Below are 22,976 nucleotides of genomic sequence, written 5' to 3'. Positions count from 1 at the left end.
TCTTTTTATGGTCTATACATAAAAGTTTGCTTAGTAACTTCATGTTTGTAAGAGCCAAGAGTCAAGTCAAGAGTGTTTTATTGTCACATGTCCCAGAGAGAACAATGAAATTCTTGCTTGCAGCAGCAGCACAGATATGCAAACATAGTATACAGTAAACAACGAGAATGAAAAAAAGTTCAGTGTATGTGTATATATACACATACACTCAAATACACATATATATAGATCATATATATATATATATATATATATGCGCACACACAAAAAACAAACAGTGCAATAATAACAATAATAGTCTAAGATAGACAAAAAGCTGGAGTAACTCAGGCGGCATCTCTGGAGAGAAGAAATGGGTGACGTTTCGTGTCGCGGCCCTTTTTCAGACTGATGTCAGGGGAGTGGGTGGGACAGAGATAGAATGTAGTCGGAGACAGTAAGACTGGTCATTACGGTCAAGACGGGTGCAGTGCTGCCGGAGCTCACCGGAGTGCCGCTCCAACACCTCTGTTATAAAAAAAAGGCCAAAAACGGGAATTTTAACTAGCTGGGAATTTAACAGCGGCCGCTTCGGCACCAGTGACAGCTCCGGCACCTAAACAATGAGCACTGCAACACTGCTGGTGGGAGAACTGGGAAGGGGGAGCGCATGGGGAGAGAGAGAAAGGGAAAGCAAGGGCTATTTGAAGTTAGAGAAGTCAATGTGCATACAGCTGGGGTGTAAGCTACCCAAGCGAAATATGAGGTGATGTTCCTCCAAATTGCGCGAGCCTCACTCTGACAATGGAGGAGGCCCAGGGTAGAAAGGTCAGATTGGGAATGGGAGGGGGAGTTAAAGTGCTGAGCAACCGGGAGATCAGGTAGAGGTTAAGGTGGACTTGCTTTCCTTCTCTCTCCACCCCCTCCTCCTTCCCAGTTCTCCCACCAGTCTTTCTGTCTCCGACTGCATTCTATCTCTGTCCCGCCCACTCCCCTGACATCAGTCTGAAAAAGGGTCTCAACCCGAAACGTCACCCATTCCTTCTCTCCAGAGATGCTGCCTGTCCCCGCTTTTTGTGTCTATATCTTCGATTTAAACCAGCATCTGCAGTTCCTTCTTACACAATAATAGTCTATGTAGTTCAGAGCTTATTTGAGGTTGTAATGTTTAATAGCTGGATAGAGCTCTTAAGGATAGCGGAGTGAGGGGGTATGGGGAGAAGGCAGGAACGGGGTACTGATTGAGAGTGATCAGCCATGATCGCATTGAATGGCGGTGCTGGCTCGAAGGGCTGAATGGCCTACTCCTGCACCTATTGTCTATTGTCTATTGTCTATAGCCGAATGGCTGTAGGGAAGGAGCTGTACCTGAATCTGGGCGTTACAGTTTTCAGGCAGGGGTGAAATGAGTGTGTGGCCAGGGTGGTGTGGGTCTCTGATTATGCTGCCTCCCTTTTTGAGGCAGCAAATCCCTTCGATGATGGGGAGGGCAGAGCCGGTGATGCAACCAGTCAATATGCTATCTACTGTATGCCTGTAGAAATTCAAGAGGGTCACCGCTTAAGGATAAGGGGGGTCTTTTAGGACCGTGATGCGAAAACATTTCTTCACACAGAGAGTGGTGAGTCTGTGGAATTCTCTGCCACAGAAGGTAGTTGAGGCCAGTTCAGTGGCTATATTTAAGAGGGCGTTAGATGTGGCCCTTGTGGCTAAAGGGATCAGGGGGTATGGAGAGAAGGCAGGTACAGGTTACTGAGCTGGATGATTAGCCATGATCATATTGAATGGCGGTGCAGGCTCAAAGGGCCGAATGGCCTACTCCTGCACCTATTTTCTATGTTTCTATGTTAAGAGAATCCTCTCTGACATACCAAATTTCCGTAATCTTCTCAAGAAGTAGAGGCGTTGATGTGCCTTCTTTATAATTGCATCAGTGTGCTGGGTCCTGGAAAGATCTTTGGAAATATGAACGGCCAGGAATTTGAAGTTTTTGACTCCACCATCATCCCATTGATATAAACAGGATTGTGGGTCCTCATCCTTCCTCTTCCAAAGTCCACAATCTGTTCATTGATCTTACTGACATTGCGAGCCAGGTTGTTGTGCTGGCACCATTTGGTCAATCGATCGATCTCACTTCTGTACAGGTGCTCCTCAGCTTACGATGGGGTTCCGTTCTGAGAAACCCATCACAAATATTGTAAGTCGAAATGCATTTAATACACCTGATCACGTGGCCGGAAGTGAGCTGCGGCTCGCTATGGGTCACTCGTTTGCACCATCGCAAAGTCGAAATATCGCAAGTCGAAGCATCGTAAGCCGGGGAGCACCTGTACTTGTATAGCCTTGCTGTCATCCCATTTTCAGCAGTCAAAGTGCATCTATGATATATATTGCATCTTATGTTACAAATTTGTTATGTCTTAATGTTTGTATTAAGCAGTTGATTAAAGAAAAACAAGAACAGAATCTTAATTTTATGCATGTTTTGGAATTAGCCGCTGGTCATCTGACCTAATGTAATAACACTCTGATAATCCACTTAGTGAACTATTTGGAAGTCCTAAAGGTTCAGCCTCTGGCTCATCGGGTGATGTTTCCCTTGATCCCTTAAAACTCACTGGGGTCCTACTTCTCAAACTTCCTTGAAATTTAGCCAGTTATAATATTGTGTAACACTTTTCTTTTTTAAAGGAATTTAATTATAATTTGGGATATTGGTAGGAATAAAACTCAATTGACCAGAAAACTTGCCAGTTCAGCACCATCAAAATCACAACTGTCCTGGATTCCCAGCATTTTCTGTACTTCCTTTATGGCTTAGATTTAGATTTTGTCTGATAACACTGCTATGAAGCATTGTGAAATATTTTGAATGTTATATGCAAGTTATTTTTGTAATAGGTCAGCAACTCATTTGGAAGATAAACTATAGAACAACCTGTCTGTGGCCCAGATGTAATTTCCACACTACATCTAATTGGTGTTCAAATCTTTCAATTGACCTTGCCAGTTGTCTCTGCAATTCTTTCCAGCGTTACATTCTTAGTCCATAGAGGTTTATAGAATCATGGGGCATAGTTAAGGTGGATGGTCAAAGTCTTTTTCCCATATAGGCGAATCTAAAACTAGAGGACATAGGTTGAAGTGAGATGAAAGATTTAAAGGGGACCTGAGGATCAAGTTTTCATTTAAAGGGTGGTGGGTATATGGAATGAGCTGCCAGAGGAAGTGGTACAGGTGGATACCATTACCATGCTTAAAACTCATTTAGACAGCTTTCTGGATAAGAAAGCTTTGGTGGGATATGGGGCAAATGCAGGGAAATGGTGTCATCTTGGGCAGGTAACTTAGTTTGCATGAACGAGTTGGACCGAAGGACTCTGAATCTATGATGTACCTGCTCAAAACCGTTATGTCACAAATGATATAAAGATTCACTTTGACAGCTGAAAATGGGGATGATGCCCAAGAAACTTGCAAAAAAGACAAGTAAGCAGGTAGTTTTGCCTCCAATTGGATAAGAGGGCTGAGGAATGCCTTGCTGTCCCATCAAGGACATGCTGAGAATAGCACAAGGTGCCAACTACGTTTCACTTGCAGCACAAGTATGTGTGCACTTAGTGGATAGGCTTATGAGATCCCAAAACAAATGAATCAGATCACTTTGTAGTCCTATCACTTCTGGGGAATGATGGTGAACAATTAAATGGGTAATGGGGGGAGGAAGTTTCAAGAATATCCCATGCCAAATATGAATTGGGTGATATGGATCGCAGATGATTATTTTTTTTTAAATCCACCATCGGATAAACAGCCTGTCGCTGCTCTGTATGTCCATACCTTTATGAATATTTTGCAGTTCTGTCCACCTGGTATTGTCTTTATGCCTAAGGGTGGTTAGAAAATTATTTTCAGTATTAACTGATCTTAAATTCAACAAACCAGTTGTGGCTGTCATTTATCAATCTGGTTTGGTCGGCGTGGACTCAGTGGGCCAAAGAGCCTGTTTCCATGCTGTATCCACATTCTCGAGAGATGTTGCCTTAAATGCTGAGTTACTCCATCATTTTGTCCTTTTTTATATACCAGCATCTGCAGTTCCCTGTATCTACATGATCTTAACTTGTCAGTCTCTGTGGTCTTATTCTTTTCGAATATTGTTTTTCATTGATATTCCTGTAAATATCATTTTATGTCTCTTTTTGTTTGTTTAATTATTCACACAACTGTTTATATTACTGACCTCTTGCTCATTAGACCACAGCACAAGTACAGCATCCTGTCTGATCACTACACTGCAGGAAAAACTGTGACTGCATGGGAGAAGAAATTTGAAAACTTGGTATTTACTGCCTTTTCCTCAGGATTTTCCATATTTCACTATTTGTCAATGTTTCATAAGTGATTTGGTTCGATTGTATTATGATGCATCTCTTCTGATCTATGAATACGATCATTTGTGTATTTCCGTGAGTATTTTATACCATTGTTCACCAAAGCTGTCTATTTTAGTTTCCCCAAGTTTTCTTCTCTGCCCCTCAGTCAGGTATTATTTAGTTCACACAGTAGTCAGTATCATATAAAAGAGATTGATATTATGGTCACTACTGCCTACTGTTCCCCAACTTTTTTCCTTTTATTTATTCTTTTTTGCCATTACTCTTTTTCATTCTTTAATCTAGCATTGACTCGATTCTTGGGCCAGTATAGTGAATAGAGTAAAAGTCCCTTCACAATCAGATATAGCAAGCAAGTTTAAAAAAAACGTATTTCTGTCTTGTCGCTCCCTCACTATAAATACTTGCCTTTGAAGATCAGGTTCTGGGGTAAGCCCAGCCACTGGGTGATAGGATTGTAATTTGAGTGACAATTTTTTCATGTTTCCATGAAACATAATATGCACTATATATTTAAAATAGGAGGGCATAGCATTTAGCAGTAAGGGTGAGACTTCTGGTTGAGCTGTTTTTATTTGAAAGTCTAAATTACACCTGTTTTTGGTTAATTTGCGTCTTTCCAGATAACTCTTAAACTGCTCACTTGCATATGGGGCAATGATGTTTGTTGAGCTTACCTAAAATTTGAGAATTCGACGTTCATACTGCTGGGTTTTAAGCTACCCAAGCGAAATGAGATGTTATTTCTCCAATTTGCACATGGCCTCACTCTGGCAATGGAGGTGAACAAGGACACAAAGGTCAATTTGGTAATAGGAGTTGAAGTGGTTAGCAACCGGGAGATTAGTAAACCTTGGCTGACTGAAATTTCGCTGAACAGGTGCTCTGTCCACCAGGTTCTACTGGATCTCCCAGTTACTAACCACTTTAACTTCCCCTCCCATTCCCGTATCGACCTTTCGGTCCTAGGCCTCCTGCATTGCCAGAGTCAGGGTAGTTTACAATCCAGCGGTATGAATGTTGAGTTCATATATCATATATCATATATATACAGCCGGAAACAGGCCTTTTCGGCCCTCCAAGTCCGTGCCGCCCAGCGATCCCCATACATTAACACTATCCTACACACACTAGGGACAATTTTTTTAAACATTTTACCCAGCCAATTAACCTACATACCTGTACGTCTTTGGAGTGTGGGAGGAAACCGAAGATCTCAGAGAAAACCCACGCAGGTCACGGGGAGAACGTACAAACTCCTTACAGTGCAGCACCCGTAGTCAGGATCGAACCTGAGTCTCCGGCGCTGCATTCGCTGTAAAGCAGCAACTCTACCGCTGTGCTACCGTTCTCCAATTTTAGGTAACTTCTACAAACCCCTCACCTCCTCTCCTGTTACACCCCCCCCCTCCTTTTCCCTTCCCTCCACTAAAAGTCTATTAACCAGTTTGCAACTGTACTCCTCTTCGATCCGCACCTGCCTCTAGCCAACAATCGGCCTATCAGGAAACCTGCTTGCCTGAGGTCATTTATTGCTGGCCCTGATTTGTCCTAGTGTTGTCTCCCTTTCATTTTTCTTCCCACCCCCAGCCTCCCCCCCCTTAATCAGTCTGAAGAAGGGTCCCAGCCCAAAGCGTCACCTATTCATTCTCGTCAGAGATGCTGCCTGACCTGCTGAGTTACTCCAGCATTTTGAGTCTATCTTTAGTATGAACCTTTTTTATTACATAATTTTATACACAGATTAATTCTACCCTTCACCTCTATCATGAAAAAGATAATCCTATTTTATACTGTCTTTCCTATAGCAGCAATTGGCTAATCCTGAGAATGTTCTCAAATTTCTTCTCCCCTGCAGACAGGATGCAGTACTTGTGCTATGGCCTAATGAGTTAGAAGATGCAAATTAAGTTGTTACTTTGCATTGGTCTTCACTTGCATTGATCTTAGACATGCCGCTAAAGTGGGAACTGAATGGAAGGAAGGTACTTGGAGGAATATTTCAAATCACCAGGAGAGTGGTACTGAGCAAATTATTGGAGCTGTGGACTGACAGGCCTGAGTCCATATTAATTTCATACTCTGATCTGAAAAGTAGTTGCTGTTGAGATTGTTGACACATTGCTTTTACTTTTCCAATTTCCTGCATTCATGGAAAGTTCCAATAGATTAGATGATAATGAATGTTACTTTAGTTGCAAAGGGAAGGAAGCAGGAAGTGGGAAGTTGCGGGTCAATTAGGTTTACATTTGTGCTGGGGAGGATATCAGAAACTATTAAAGCAGTAAAAACACATAGCAATCACACTGAGTCAGTTTGGTTTTGTGAATGGGAAATCACATTTGACCCATCTACCTTAGTCCTTTGAAGGAGTGACGTATCCTGTGGATAAAGCGGAACCAGTGGATGTTTATACTTGGATTTCCAGAAGGCTTTTGATAAGGTGCAAGATCAAAGATTATTGTCGAAAATAAAATTGTTTGTTAGGAATAGAAAATTGTTTCCTGCCAGCCAGAGTGGGTGTAAAAGTTTTTTTCTGACTCCAGCACTTTGTCTTTGTTTTGTTGATAAGGAGATTGGTGGGTAATTGCGAAGAATGCAAAGAAACTCCAAAAGGGTATCAGTTAAGTAAGTGGGTAAAATATTGGCAGCTGGAGTGTAATGTGAGAGAATGCTAATTCATAAGGAAGAATGAGAAAGCAAATTATTATTTAAATGGAGTGAGATGACAAAATGTGCTATAAGGGTGTTTGGGTCCTAGTTCATGAAACATAAAAAGTAAGCAAACAGGTACAGCAAGTCTGTAGGAAGACTAATATGTACAAAAAATTAAGCTGCTTTGCACGATGCTGGTAATGCTGCATCTAGATTACTCTGTGTATTGGTCTCCATGTTTAAATACTGATACATCGGAGGCATTGCAGGGAACGTTAATTCTTGCAGTGAAGAGATTGACGATTGAAGCAAGGTTGTAGGTTGAAGCAAACATGAATATTAATGAAGCAATAAATATAAGTAGACTGTAAAACCTGATGCTGAGAGGATGCCTCCCTCAATTTTTGGGGTGTTTCTAGAACTACCGTCATGGTTTCCAAATAAGCGATTTCCAGTTTTGGATGGAGATGAAGAATTTCTTTGTTCAGGGAGTCATAATTCTTTTGAATTCGCCACCACAAAGACCTGTAGAGGTGGAATCACGGAAGACATTGACACAGAGAAAGACAGAAAGTTAAATTACAAATGGAATGAAGGGTTCTGTGGAGAGAGCAGGAAATAGTGCTGAGATAGGATCATTAACATTTTATTGAATTGTGGCACAAGCTAGAGGGACTGACTGGCCAACTACAGATTATGCGTGATTTGTACAACAAATTAGGAACATTAAGAATGTTAACATTTATTACTAGAGGTATGGGATACAAAATTGGGGGGTTCAGTTGTCCAGGGTATTGGTGAGATTATATCTGAAGTACTGTATACAGTATTGGTCTCATTTTAAGGAAAGGTGTAATTATATTGGAAGCAGTAGAGAGGTTTACACCCCTAATATCTTGAGTGGGTCAATTGTCTCAACGAGAGGTTGGAAGGGCTAGGCTTGTATTGGCTGGAGTTTGATTCAGAAAGGATTGGAGTGACCCATGCAAAATTCACTGGAGGTTTTGGCAAGTGTTTTTTTTAAAATGGAGCAATCTAGAGCTAGGGGCCCCTGTTTAAAAATAATGGATTGTGCATTTCAGACGAGAATGAGGCAAAATGTTTTCTAAGCCTCGTGTGTCTTTCGATCTCCCTACCCCAAAAGGCAGTGAAGCAGGCTTTGAATATTTTTAGGCAAAGTTAGAAATAACTTCTTCTTCTGGGAAGGACTGTACATGAAGGATACCAGAGTAAGCAGCAATGTGGAGGTGAGCTTACAATCAGATCCACCATAATATTGATTGGAGCAGGTTTGAGGTGCCAAGTGGCTGCTTCCTGGTTCTGTGAGGAGGCAATTGAAGAGGGTTCTCGTGAGAACCTTCACAATGGCAGGCAGAAAGCAGGCACTTTTGTAATCATTGCAATTGGACATGTCCTTTTTAAAAAATGGTCCAATTTTGACATTTGATATCTCCAGCATATTCCCTTCATATTATATGAAGGAAATTAAGTTAAATCATGCTAGAAGTAAAGATTGCGCCTGATCCGGAGGTCCTACTTATTAACTGTTGGTTAGACTTTTACACTTTGCCAGACTGGAGTAGTGCTGAGATTGCAGCAGAAAACATGCTGTTGCTTGCATTACCAGTCCAATAATGCTTTGTATTTATAATGTATCACTTCCCTGGGCCTTCCAGATTGTTCTGATCCAACCAGTTTTGATTCGGGTGTAGAAATTCATCCTTCACTGGTGCTAATTAGAGTAGACCTCGGGAATGACCAGGGATTGTTGTGGCTTATGTTTGCGTTGAATCATTAGATTGGTGCTAAACCATTCATTTTGTGCAGGAAAGAATTGCAGATGCTGGTTTAAAATGAAGGTAGACACAAAACACTGGAGTAACTCAGCGGGTCAGGCAGCATCTCTGTAGAGAAGGAATGGGTGACGTTTCAAGTTGAGACCCTTCTTCAGACTCTGTAGAAGGGTCTCAACCCGAAACATCATCCATTCCTTCTCTCCAGAGATGCTGCCTGACCCGCTGAGTTACTCCAGCATTTTGTGTCTACCATTAATTTTGTGCTCTTGAATCCTTTCATACTGATAGTATTTTCCTGTGTTGGTATTTCTTTAGCTATTTTTGGGGGGGACTAATTTGATGCAAATGACAGAATGGGTTAGGTGGTGGTCAATTCAGCAGTTACCTGCACTTTCATGGTGTTGAAGGTACAAACGTCCTTTTGGTTATCGCTTTAGATAGCGAAGTAACTCTGATGGGTGTCAATATCTAGATTAAGGGCATTATATGGAAATCTTGTACGTTTCTCCCTGATAAGATGGTCTTTCCACGTTCTATCTGAAAAAGTGTCCTGGCCCAAAACATCGTCTTTCTATGTCTTCCAGAGATGTTTCCTGACCCTCTTGAGTTAAATCCAGCATGTTATTTTTTGTAAACTAGCATCTGCGGTGTCTTGTGTCTCCATTCTAAGCATTTAGTCAAGAGAAAGACTGTTGCTAGCTTTCCCCACCCTTGCTAATCACGCTTTCCAGCGATTCACGTCTTTGTAGCTCTGGTATTTAATTCATAAAGGAGAACCAGTTCCCATTAGAACTGTAGTCAGGTTTTGCTCGTGGTAGGAATAGACTTCTTTTTCTTCACATTTGTTGGTTCCTTGCAAGTGATGGTTTTTAATCAACAATTATTTGCTAAAACTCCATATTTTGTTCATTAATAATGGTGTAAATAACTTCATGAAGTCTATTCTGTCATTTGTGTCATCTGTCATCTTGGCAGTTGTGTCTTTGTTGGAGAGTCTTGAGTCCCAGGGTCCGATCATAATGCAATGGTCAGGTCTGTCACAGAAGGGGTTGTCCACCAGGTTCCTGACTTTCCTCTGCTTCAGCTTCATTTTCAACAGTTGGGAATGTTGGTGGCAGTTGCACACCAAGTCTCATATGATTTTGGTGTACTGATGAAGAATAGTAGTTTTTGGGTGCAATACAGAGGGACCAGCAACCTATGGGCAGATCTGTATTTTGCTGTCAGCTGCCATGATTTTGGTGGTTTCAGGACAGTGTGAAGGGTGAGATTCAACCCTGGAGCAGGTTTTGATTTGGGGAAAAAACAGTACAGTTAATGTAGGACTGGTTACCACCAATCATGATGCCAGAGGAATTGCGCAAAAACTGATGCCTTCCCCATAAGAAAAGTAGTGCGATATGCCTGAATCCTGAGTCTTAATGGAAAAGGATATGCTTTTGCTGCATCTTCCCACTCTTCTGGACATTCCCCCAGACTGTCCTGCTATTCCATCTCTGCTTCATATTGTTGTTTCAATTGGGGTTGTGTTTAAAAAGCGATTGTATATCTTGGGATAATTCCTAACAATTTTTTGAGGAGCAAGAAACAATGCACTGATATGTTACTTTTATTTAGTGGTTGTAACTAAATCTAGTATTATAAACATACTTGCAACATTTACTTTTACTGTCATCGAATTATATCTGATCTTTGTTGTGATAGATGGCGGTCCTACTTGCTGATTTTTTTCCTTCCCACTGCAAACAAGTGACAGGGAAGTCACAATCCTTAACCCAGCAATAAAAATCTGCTCTGGGACTGAAGGCTGCAGTTTATGAACTGCACACTGTCGGTGCTTGAGTGCAAGGAGTGCAGGGAGAAAGTGTTGGAGGTTTTCTGTGTTGCAATGTATTATGCATCAAAGTATTATGCCATACAAAGTGGAAATTTAAAGTGTGATGCAACAATGTTCGGTTATTTAACAACCTAACTTTGGAATTTGATGTACAGTCTTTGGTTCTGCTCATCTGTAAATCTGTATTTTTCTGTTTCAGCTGTGTACGCGTGGAGGAGCACCAAGCTGTTGACATTGACTTGTACCACTGTCCCAAATGTGCCATCTTACATGGAGCCTCTCTGAGTGAGTTTAAAGACTGAACCCTTCGAAGAAAATATCTTGGTGTTCAATTGCTGCTTTTCCCAACTTTTTTCTTAAGCGAGAGTGAAATCTGCAATTCTGAAGATGTTAAAAATCTGAAACAAAAAGAAAATGCTGTAAACATTTGGCAGGTATGGCAGCATGTATAAGGAGAGAACTGGGTTAAAACTCCAGGTCAAAGACTGTCATCAAATCTGGGAAGGAGAGATAATCAAAGTTGCAGGATGGATGGGAGAGGAATGGATAGGACAAAGGGACCATGTTTGATAGGGAGAGGCTAGGGTTCCCGTAGGGATGGGTTAATGGGGCAGCTGAGGAGAGAGACGGTGGAGGAACATAAGTTGTGAAATGCAGATCTATAGAACCTGTCTGGCAGTTCATGCTACTCTAATGACAAAAGTAAAACAGCCATCAATAGGCTGGCTAATTCTGATATGGGCAGAAGATTATTTGAGTTACTTGAGGCTGTAGAATTTATCTTTGAGTCTAGAGTCAATGTGCTGAGATGAAAGACAAGGTGCAGGTAGAGCTGGGCAACATTGTAATGGTGCAGAAGACCACATAAGTCCAAGTGGGATAATAAATTAAAGTGGCTGGTAAATGGAAGCTCAAGGTTGCCTCTGCAGACTGCACTCCAAAAGTAGTCACCTAATCTGTTTGGTTTCTCCAGTGTAGATGAGGTTACTCTGGTCCAATGGTTCAATTGTACTCTATTGTCACATGTACCTAGATACAGTGAATTTCCTTTTTTGCATATAATTCAGTAAATACCTTGCTGTACATAGGCACAATCATACTTAAGTACAAGAGTGTACGAAGAGTCCATTAAACTGAGATGGTATATAAGAGTTGTGATGTTTTTGGTGCCATTTTGTATGATTCAAGTCCAAAGCTGTTAAAAATGTAGCGTCTTAATTTGGCCATAACGGCCATTGTCCTGATGGCAGCACTGGCATGGAATTGCAGAGGTTGGCCAGACAATCTTGTCAACGTTCTCCATCGCTGTTCTGTCGGTCTGCACTGCTGCAAGTTGCTACTGATCCATGTGCTCAGCCTTTTGGAGCAGTGCCTGACCTAATCGAGCCCCAGGTTGCTGCAGGATCTCCAGCAGACACGTTGCCTCCGCTGCCACAATCTTTCTGTGCAAGCACTGAATATAGTACATTAAATTGGAAGAACTGCAGGTGCATCTCTGCCTTACCAGGAAGGAAGTTTGGGTCCCTGGATGATAAGTAGGGAAGAGGTGAAAAGATAGGTATTGCATCTCCCGTGCTTGCATGGAAAAGTGCCATAGATATGGGAGTGATTGTTGGAAATGGAAAAGGGAGTTGTAAAGGGAATGAATCCTTCAAAATGCTGAAAAGGAGGGGAGGAGTAAAACGCTGTAGATGGAATCATATTGAGGGTGGTGAAAATTTAAACGGATGATCCATTGAATATGAATGCTGGTGGAAGATGATGATCTGGGATACTCTATCCTTGATGTATCCAGGAAGAGGGGATGAGAGCAGAGATGAATGAAATAGATGAGATGTGGTTGAGAGCTCTGGTGGAGAGGCAGCCACAATTCAATGAGAAAGAAGTACCCGTGTCATCAGAGCAATGAGATGGAGGAATTGTGACATCCCTAGTGGTGTTCTCGGGGATGAGACCCATGTTAATGCCAAGCTAAAATGTTTCTTGGCACTGCACATTTCGTAGGATTCATGATATTTTGGATTTATCCCAACTTCTCAATCTCCAGAATGGTTCTGTGGGATTTTATGAAGACTAGTTATTCAGGTCTACAGAGTAATATAACAGAAGCAGGTCTTCAACGCCCTCCAGTTCTTGATTCCAGTAAGCCTACACCCTCCAGTTCTTGATTCCCTTATGGGGGGGAAAAAGGACTCTGAGTATTCATCCTATGTATTCGCTTCATAATGTTTTTACACTTTATAAGGTCATCTTTCAGCCTCCTGCATTCCAAGGAATGAAGTCCTAAAAAAGCCTCTAGTTGTGAAAAGTTATGTAGGGAAAACTCCACTTTGAGCACTGAATGCAATATTGTAGATGGGAAGAAGCACAATTGCTGCTACAAAAGACAATTTGAGTCATTGGATGGAGGGAAGTGATTTGCAAAAGAGCAGGTGTTGCATCTCCGGCAGTTGTATTTTTTTCTTTCCCAGTTTCATGAAGGGTTTTTGACCTGGAATGTTAACTATTTCACTCGACAGATACCGCCTGACCTTCTTCGTGTTCCCATCATTTTCTGTTTTTATCTCTGATCTCCAGCATTTTCAGTTTTTGATGTTTCATTTATTGTTGTGGATATTTCAGTAATTTTTTTTTTGTTTATTACCGTATCTATTGTGTACTGTTTACAAACCTTTTGTGCTGCTGCAAGTAAGAATTTCATTGTTCTGATTTGGGACATATGACTATTAAACATTCTTGATGGGCTGCGGCCAGGCGACAACTCTCAGACACCTACTACTTATCCTTGGACCATGATCCCACAGATGAGCACCGGGCCTTAATCTCAAACACCATTACTGATTCCATCACTTCTGGCTGTCTGCCTTCCACTGCCTCCAACCTTTCCTCTGCCCCGCACAGCCTGTTTTTACCTTCTCCCCAAAATCCACAAGCACCACTACCCTGGCAGACCCATTGTTTCTGCCTGCTCCTGTCCCACGGAAATGATTTTCACGTACCTCGACTCCATCCTATCCCCCCCCCGGTCCAATCTCTTCCGACCTATGTCCAAGATTCCTCACATGCCCTTCGTCTCTTTAATGACTTCCGCTTTCCGAGCCCCCACTCCATCACCTTTACTACGGACGTTCAGTCACTCTACACCTCCAACCTCCACTCGGAAGGCCTTAAAGCTCTCAGTTTCTTTCCTGACCGCAGAACCATCCAATTTCCCTCTACTCGCACTCTACTCCACATAGCGGAACTGGTCCTCACCCTCAACAACTTCTCCTTTGACTCCTCCCACTTCCTCCAAGTCGAAGGCGTAGCTATAGGCACCTGCATGGGCCACAGCTATGCCTGCCTCTTTGTAGGGTACGATGAACAATCCCTGTTCCAGGCATACACTGGGCCTATCCCTGAACTATCTCCGTTACATTGATGACTGCATCGGTGCTACCTCCTGCACCCTTGCAGATCTCATAGGCTTCATCAACTTCACTACCAATTTTCATCCTGCACTCAAATTTACTTGGATCATCTTCGACACCTCCCTCCCCTTTCTTGATCTCGCAGTCCCCCTCACAAGAAATGGACTGACAAACCCACTGACTCCCACAATTATCTTGACTACACTTCTTCCCACCCTGCTTCTTGCAAAGACTATCCCATACTCCAAATTCCTCCATCTACGCCGCATCTGCACCCAAGATGAGGTGTTCCATAATAGAACATCCAAGATGTCCTCATTCTTTAGGGAACAGGGTATCCCCTCTCCCATCATAAATGAGGCCCTCACTCGTGTCTCCTTGGTACCCCGCACCTCCGCCCTTGCTCCCCCTCCCCCTAGTTACAACAGAGACAGAGTGCCCCAATCGTTACTTTGCACCCCATCATCCGTCACATACAACACATAATCCCCCGAAATTTCCGCCATCTCCAACGGGATCACACCACTAGCCACATTTTCCCATCTCCACCCCTTTCCGCCTTCCGCAGAGACCGTTCCCTCCGCAACTCACTGGTTAACTCATTCATTCCCACCCAAACCACCCCTCCCCATGTACCTTCCCCTGCAACTGCAGAAGATGCAACAGCTGGCACCATACCTCCTCCCTCAACTCTGTCCAGGGACCCCGACAGTCCTTTCAGGTTAGGCAGAGGTTCGCTTGCACCCCCTCCAACCTCATCTACTGTAACCATTGTTCAAGATGTGGACTCTTATACATCGGCGAGACCAAAAGCAGATTGGGTGATCGTTTCGTGGAACACCTTCGCTCAGCCCGTGTGAACCAACCTGATCTCCCGGTTGCTGGACACTTTAATTCTCCTTCCCATTCTTACACAGACCTTTCTGTCCTTGGTCTCCTCCATTGTCAGAATGAGCCTAAATGCAAATTGGAGGAACAGCATCTCATATTTCACTTGGGCAGCTTATAGCCCCATGGTATGAATATTGATTTATCTCACTTCAGGTAGCCCCGGCATTCCCTCTCCCTCAATCCCTCCCCCACCCAAGTCACACTACCTTCTCATTTTCACCCTACAAACAGCTTACAATGGTCTGTTTTCTTTATCATAGTTACTTTTTTGCATATCTTTCATTCATTGTTCTTTATCTCTCCACATCACCGTCTATATCTCTCGTTTCCCTTATCCGTAACCAATCTGAAGAAGGGTCTCGACCTGAAACGTCACCCATCCCTTTTCTCCAGAGATGCTGCCTATCTCACTGAGTTACTCCAGTTTTTTGTATCTATCTTCGGTTGAAACCAGCATCTGCAATTCCTTCTTAAACACTCTTGACTATTTGTTTGACCTGCAGTGAAGAAACGGAAAAACTGGCACCGACATGATTACACTGAGGTCACAGACTCGGTAAAGATGATACAAGCAGGTACACCGGTTTTCACCAGGGACCTCCGGGCCCGGCACTTTCCCAGGTATATGAAGCCTTCAATTGTCTGCTGTGCTTGTAGCATGTTAAAGGGTGTTTGATGAAGCTTGGCCTTTCCTGACTATGTAAACAACTTGCTGCCCTGCTTCATTACAGCTAAAAGGCTTTTTGTATGCACTGCCCATAAGTAAAGGAAATAGTATTTTTATGAATGTTTGTCTCTCTTATGTTGCCCGGACAGTTCCAGTATCTTGCAGAGGTCAGGCGCAGTACAAGTGGAACGATGGTGGTGTTGTGAGGAATTTTCCTAACTGCTGACAAATTTCCCAGTTTCTTCTTTTACAAATGCATATGTATAGGAGCATCCTAAAAGCGGACTGCAAGCAGTTGGTCAACATTCTCCTTTGGAGGGACAGATGGAACCAGCCACAGTTCCTAATGAGCAAAACTATCAAAATGCTCAAATCTATAGTGAAATACATACAGAATGCTGCTAACAGAATAATAGGATTGAGCATATTTCATCTGTATTTGTGAAATTAAAATAATCATTGAGCCCTGTACTGGAGTTTTAAGAATAGGATTTGAAAAGGGGAAATTAGTGGATATGGTGTATTTGGAATTTGGAACTCTTTTTATATAGTCCTGCATAGGAGGATGGCCAGCAAGGTTAAAGCTCATGGAATTGGGATAATATACTGACGTGGATTGAAAACTGGTTAGCAGATAGTAAACAATTGGAATAATTGGATCATTCTCTGGCTGGCAGGATATGATTAGTGAGATCATGCTGGGATCAGAGTTTGGTCTCTGGCTATTCACAATCTTCTTTAGCCGTTTGGTTGAGGGGACCAAGTATCTCAATTCCAAGTTTTCTAAACTAGGTGGGATTCTGAATAAGAAGGATAATGTAAAGAGGCTTCAGTGGTTATGGACAAACATAGAAACATAGAAGCAGGAGTAGGCCATTCGGCCCTTCGAGCCAGCACCGCCATTCAATATGATCATGGCTGATCATCTAAAATCAGTACCCCGTTCCTGCTTTTTCCCTGTATCCCTTGATTCCTTTAGTCCTAAGAGCTAAATCTAACTCTCTCCAGAAAACATCCAGTGAATTGGCCTCCACTGCCTTCTGTGGCAGAGAATTCCATAGATGAATAAGTTGTGATCCACAATAACATCCACAAGTTGAATAATTGGATGCAAACATGTCAGATGGAATATAATGTGGCACAAATATGAGGTCTTCTACTTACTTTGAACAAAACAGAAAAACTGATTAACAGAGAACTGTGAGAGATTCAGGTGGACTTGTATACAAGCACTAAAATGTGATGAACAAACACAACTAAAAATTAGTCAAGATCATACAGCACAGAAACACAGCTTTTCAGTTCAGCATGTTCATTGCCAACCAGAGTGCCCATCTAAGCAGGTCCCACTTGCCTGCGTTTAATCCATAACCCTCTAACCCTCTCTGGTGAGACTACCATGTCAAGAAAGGATGTGATTGCCATTTTTCCAGATCAGGTTGAAGGATGAGGCTTTCCTTCCATGAGGAGTCTAGAACGAAGCACTGGGAAATCTTGCAATAAGAGTATGACGAAGGGTCTCGACCCGAAACGTCACCCATTCCTTCTCTCCAGAGATGCTGCCTGTCCAGCTGTTACTCAAGCTTTTTGTGTCGATCATTTACAATAAGAGAAATGCTTTCAGTCAAAAGGTGGTAATGTAGAAACATGGAGAATAGTAGGCATTCAGCTCTTTTACCCTGCTCTACTATTCTGTTCTAACAGGATTAGTTATTGATTTTGGTACTACTTTCCCATCTTTACCGTGTATACTCCTGCATCTCTTTGAAAGTAAGGAATGTGTCTGGCTCTTGATTTTTTTTTTACTGACTTGGCTTTCACTGCTTTCTGGGAAGGGAATTTTCTCAGGCACTACATGGTTTACCATGCATCTGGAGGCTGAATTAGTTCTGCATCCATCGGGAACATTCCCCCTCTATCCAATCTATGTAGTTTTAACAGTTTCTCTGAAATCCTCTATTTTTTCTGAACTCTTGAGAGTGCAGGCCTAATCAACCCAATCTCTCCTTGTGCTCTAGTCTGCTATCTCAGGATTAGCTTTCTGTTCATGCTCAGATAAGGAAATCAAAACCATACTGTAATCTTCAACCGGGGTTTAACTAAGATCCGGACAGCTGCAGCAAGATGACTTTGCTCCTGTGCTCAAATTGTCGTGCAATGAAGACAACATACCATTGGCCTTTCTAAATACATGCTGCACCTGATGCTTACACTCACAGGGTACAAGGACACCCAGTTCTTGCCGCACTTTCCCCTTTTTACAGTCTATCACTATTCAGATAATCTGACTTGTAGCAAAATGCATAACCTTGCATTTATACACATCACGCTGCATCTGCTGTGCAGGTGTTTCCTCTCTGAATTGATCTAAATCATGTTGGAGAGTCTCTACGTCTTCCTCATCGTTCACACTTTTCCCAGGTCCACATGTTCCATGCCCCAGCTTTGTTTCCTCATTCAAATGATTGACGTACAATGTGAATAGATGGGCCTGTTCACACATCCCAGAAGACTGCTGACTGGGGGGGGGGGGGGGGGGGGACGACGACGTCCATTTGTTCCAATAGTTTCTACAAACTATTTCTCAATCCATGCCAATATATTACCCCAGGTCCCTTGTCAATAAACCTAAGGTGGGAGTCGGGACCTCATTCTAAACATGTCTCTTTTAGAATGTCCTGAAAGTGCTTGACGACCATTTATGTCGTTTTTTTTATTATCAGTAATGTCATTCTTGTACTGTGGGAAAGTTATCAGGCAGTTTGTGCACTGCAAATTCTCTCAAACAGCAGTGATGTCATGACCAGGTAATCCATTGTGGTGTCGATGAGGGATTATATATTTGCCAGTACATCAGGATGAATTCCCTGATAGTCTTTGAAATAATGCCAAAGTCCCATTGCACAATCTTAGAAAATATGGGATCTTCATTTCGGGTCTCGTGTCGAAAAACACCTTCTCTGCCAATACAACACTGGAGTGTCAACCTAGATTTTTGTGTTTCAATCTTAGAAGTGGGATTTGGGAGAGAACAAGAAATAGACAGGGGAACAATTAGTAGGGAAATTTGTTGAGTGTTTGCTTTCCTTTGGATTTGAGATGGGGCTCGCATTGATGCACTAATTGTGCATCAGCAAGGTAATCTTGTTCTGCAGTGACAGTAGCATGGATAAGGGGTTTCAGTAGCTGATGGACAATGAGGTACCTTTCAATTTTATCAATAATTATGGAGATTCCTGTCCATAGGTGAGGTTGCATATATATGCATACAACTATACTATATACATATGCTATATGTATAGTTGTGTCCATGCCTTCGTTTGATTTGCCGGGTTGGAGTGAAACTTTACTGTTTTACCTTAAGTTAATTGTGAATCCAAAAGTAAATACTTAACATGTTGGAAGAAAGAAACCTTTTTTAACACTTCCAATTGATGGCCTTCCATCAAAATCTTTGAATGTTTCCCAAATATTATTGGTGAGCTCCATAATGCCTTGTTTCTTTCTCGCAGTGCTGGTGAAATTGTCATCAAGATGCACGGTACCCAGCTGACACAAAAGTACCTGGAAAAGCATGGGTTTGAATTTCCCATTTTGGTGCCCAAGATAGATGGACTCGGAATTGCTCTTCCTTCAAGCACCTTTACTGTCAGGGATGTGGAAGAATATGTGGGTAAGTGGTGGCTGCACAATAACATCAGCAATGTTCAACAATGCTGCTTGTTTCTGGTTTAGGCTTTTTTGGAGTTTTGGAAGTGGGGAAATAAAGAACTATCTTAGAATATACATCAGTGAGGTGGAGTCATTTGTCATCCATGGCTCTGCAAGTTTCCTCTTTCCAGTTCTGCCTTTTGAATATTAATTGGTTCTCTTTCTACTCGCTTCCTCAAACAGTGCATTCCTAATGTTACCACGTTGTGTTTGGGAGTCGAAGGACATCTCACCTTGGTCTTCCAATCACCTTAAACCTGTCTCCTCTGTTAATCACTTTTCTGACACAGTGTTTCAAATTTTCCCTCTGTCTTATCTACATGTATTGAATACTTAGCGTGTAATCTTTTCAACCCTTCTCGTCTCTCCACATAACTAAAACTATTAATTTCTGGTCCAATTCTAGTATGTCTTTCTCTGCAGAAGAACATAACAAATAGAAGCATTTGGCCTCTGACACCACCTCCTCCATTCAGTAACATCATGCTTAATGTTTTACCTCATGGCCACCAACCCCATATCCTTGGTTGCCTCTATATCTAAAACTATATCCATCTCTGTCTTGATTGTACTAAGTGACAGCCTCCCCAGACCACTTCGGTAGAGAATTCCAAAGAGTCATTATTCCTTCATGAAGAACATTCTTCTTATCTGCCTTGAATAGATGCTGCCTTAATTTGAGACTTTGACTCCTGTTTCCAGTTATCACTGCCGAGGGAAACATCAAAATTGCACACATCCTGTTAGGAATAGAATTTTATATATTTTATTGTTGTCGCCTTCCTAAGCCACAGTGTTCTTAAATAATGTGTTTTACGTGTACAGTTATTATTTAATCACTTGGGCTACTTCAATAGCATTTTGCAAATCTACCCATTGCAAAAGACAAGCACTAGGTGTATGGGAACATGACCAATGTGGGTTTCAAGATACATGCCTCACTGAATAGGATGAAATGTGTGTCTGCTTTTTATCTTGATTGGTCTAAATTCTGGAACTCCCTTCCCAATAGCACGGTGGTAGTGCCTTCATCAGAAATACTGCAGTAGTTCAAAATGCGACTCACCTCCGTCTTCTCAGGGGCAATTAATAATGGGCAATAAATACTGGCTTTGCCTGCAATGTCTGCACCTTGCATAATATCACCTATTCCCCATAACGTCTAGTTTATTCACTTCCCTAACTTCCGCACTGTTTATGTGCGTTTTACTTCAACTCCTATGCAATCTTTTTTAATGTTTCTCTGTTCAATGTGGAATCCAAATGGGTTTGGTAATTTTAAGTTTCAAGCCATATTAATTATTCTTGTTTGTTTGCATACCATGACTTGCAAGTTTATTTGACTATTAATTTTTAATCTTCCAAGGTGGTGAGAAGGTGATTGATGTGATTGATGTGGCTCGGCAAGCCGATTCTAAGATGAAACTGCGGGAATTTGTAGAATATTACAATGCCCAACGAACCAAAGTATTAAATGTTATTAGCTTGGAATTTTCTGATACAAAGTAAGTTGCTTGGGCTGAATATTGTTAAATGTGTTGTTAGATGTAATGTGCAATGTCTTTAATGGTTTGTGATCATGTGGCTGTTAAACGTGCCAACAGATACTCGGGGTGGTGTTGGGGGTGGGGGGGCAGGAGAAAGAAGCTGCATTTATTTTTCATTTCCATGGGGTCTGAAAGTAATTCAGTAGAATTTAAATGCCTGTTAATTGTCGACCAATTGCTTGTTAGTGTAAATCAAACAGCAAATTCCCACCAATCGGAGAGGGGTTGATGAACAGTTTGAGAAATGTAGCTGTTATTATGCTTGACCTTGCCTGTAGAGGGGATGTTTGAGAGTTGTCCAGGCAAATTCATTGCAGTGATTTTTTTTTTTCCTTGGACAATACTTAATGTTGACATGGTGTGCTGCTGTTGACAGAATGAATGCTTAAGATTGTGGTTGTAGTGCCAATTAAGTGGTTAGCTTTATATTGTCGGAAAGAGGGAGGAGACAAACTGTCCCCATCACCGGACCTGTTACAGAAATTGCCAACTGCTTCACTTTCCCTGGCATCAATATTACCAGTAAGCTAACCTGATGCAGTGATCAAGAAAGCACATCAATGTATTTTCTTGGACACCGTAGAAGATTTTGCATGTCCATGAGGATTGTGTGGAACTTCCAATTCTGACATGATTCTTCTCAGCCTGATGTGGAAACTGCTCTGCCCATGACTAACTGAACCTCCAGGGAATAGATAACATAGCCTAGTCCATTACAGGCTAATCGTTTCCATCCAGCTAGTCCATCTTCATGGTGCATTGCATCAAGAAGACTGATAGTGTCAAGGATGCTGCCACCTTGGCCATTCCCTGTTCAACCTTCTGTGAGAAGATACAGGAGCTTGAAAGCACAATGAGATTTGAGAACTGCTTCTCTAAGATCCCCAGCATATTGATACTTTCCTGGTGATGTCATGCCGGAAGTATTTCTCCACGTTTTTTATTATTACAATAGGAATTCTATCCACACCAAAGGCCAAAATACTGCCAAGGACATTTAAGTCAAAGGCAATTATGGATGAGGAAATGGAAGATGATGCAGACTGATGTATTCATGAGTACTCTTCCAATCTTGGCACTTAGAAGATGGATTCTTAATAGTTTGTCAGCACTGAAGAATCCATGTATCCCCCAGTTAATCACTAGTTACTGAATTACTCGCATGTTATCTATCTACCATCTGTTCTTCAGATGTTTTTGTTGAACCGTGAGTTGGGGTGAATTTGCCTGTGTTTCAATGGTATTTCTACTCGGGCCCCCCTTGCATTTGTGATTTTTTTCATTCACGATTCTCCTGGTCATGTCAAACAAGTCTGATTTACCTGGTGGAGTAAATGTAGATCACGGTGAACTTGTGCTGGCTAGGCGTGATGGGGTCACTGCACTTATGGTGATTGGGAGACATCAAGTTGGCTGTGGAAACACTGTCCAAGAAGAGTGGTTTTGGCATTGAATTTCCCATGGTGTGTGTTTTGCGGGCCAGGATGATGAGGTTGGGCAGTTGTCATCTCGGCCGTCAGCGGATCTGTTATGGCACGAATGATGTTGACATTGTTGCAGTCCCTCAGACAGATCTAGAAGTCTCAAAGATACTAATGTGGGATCACGGGTATTGCCCAGAGACTTTGTGTTTGTCTCTCTGATACATTGTTGGTTATGACAAAATGTCTGGATATGTATTGTTTTCTATATTCCTTTCCTGCCTGTCACATCTATCTGGAAGTTCATATTCTTTTCAACTTTGTCACATATTGAAATTGTCACTAACTACCAGCTGTCTTTCTTTTAGAACTTGAGTAAGAGATTACAAGATTTGAGGAAATTCTTTTTCGACCTTGCTGGTTGCTTGTGTAGTTGACTGTCGCTTGCTGGTTTCATGAGCTAAATGATCCTGTAGTATTCCTTTCTCTAAGTATGTATGGAGACCAAGCACATTCAGCAGACAGAATACCCAACTGTCTGAGCAATCCACCCACCCAGTCCTGACTACGTCCACTGTGGCAGAGACTACATCCCACAAAGGATCATTGGCCATGTCCGAACTCACAGACGTGCAGTGGACATCCTCAACCCAGGGGGGTGT

General features: G+C 42.1%; 1 protein-coding gene across 3 annotated transcripts in view; it reads left to right on the top strand.

Annotated features, from left to right (window-relative positions):
* The window catches only part of kdm7ab (lysine (K)-specific demethylase 7Ab), a 66,461-nt gene that overhangs the window by 5,047 nt on the left and 38,438 nt on the right, over positions 1-22,976 (top strand). For 2 of the 3 annotated variants that reach the window (XM_078417049.1, XM_078417047.1), the window contains exons 2-5: positions 10,867-10,952; positions 15,472-15,589; positions 19,148-19,308; positions 20,713-20,851. In XM_078417049.1, the coding sequence (XP_078273175.1) occupies positions 10,867-10,952; positions 15,472-15,589; positions 19,148-19,308; positions 20,713-20,851 (504 nt within the window). Of the gene's footprint in view, positions 1-10,866; positions 10,953-10,980; positions 11,102-15,471; positions 15,590-19,147; positions 19,309-20,712; positions 20,852-22,976 lie in introns of those variants that run through there. The other variant, XM_078417048.1, reaches the window with a different exon arrangement.

This window comes from Rhinoraja longicauda, chromosome 20, assembly GCF_053455715.1.
Source record: "Rhinoraja longicauda isolate Sanriku21f chromosome 20, sRhiLon1.1, whole genome shotgun sequence".
NCBI classification, from domain to species: Eukaryota; Metazoa; Chordata; class Chondrichthyes; order Rajiformes; family Arhynchobatidae; genus Rhinoraja; species Rhinoraja longicauda.
Note: the sequence above shows the minus strand (reverse complement) of the source record. Positions and strands in the feature narration are given on the sequence as shown.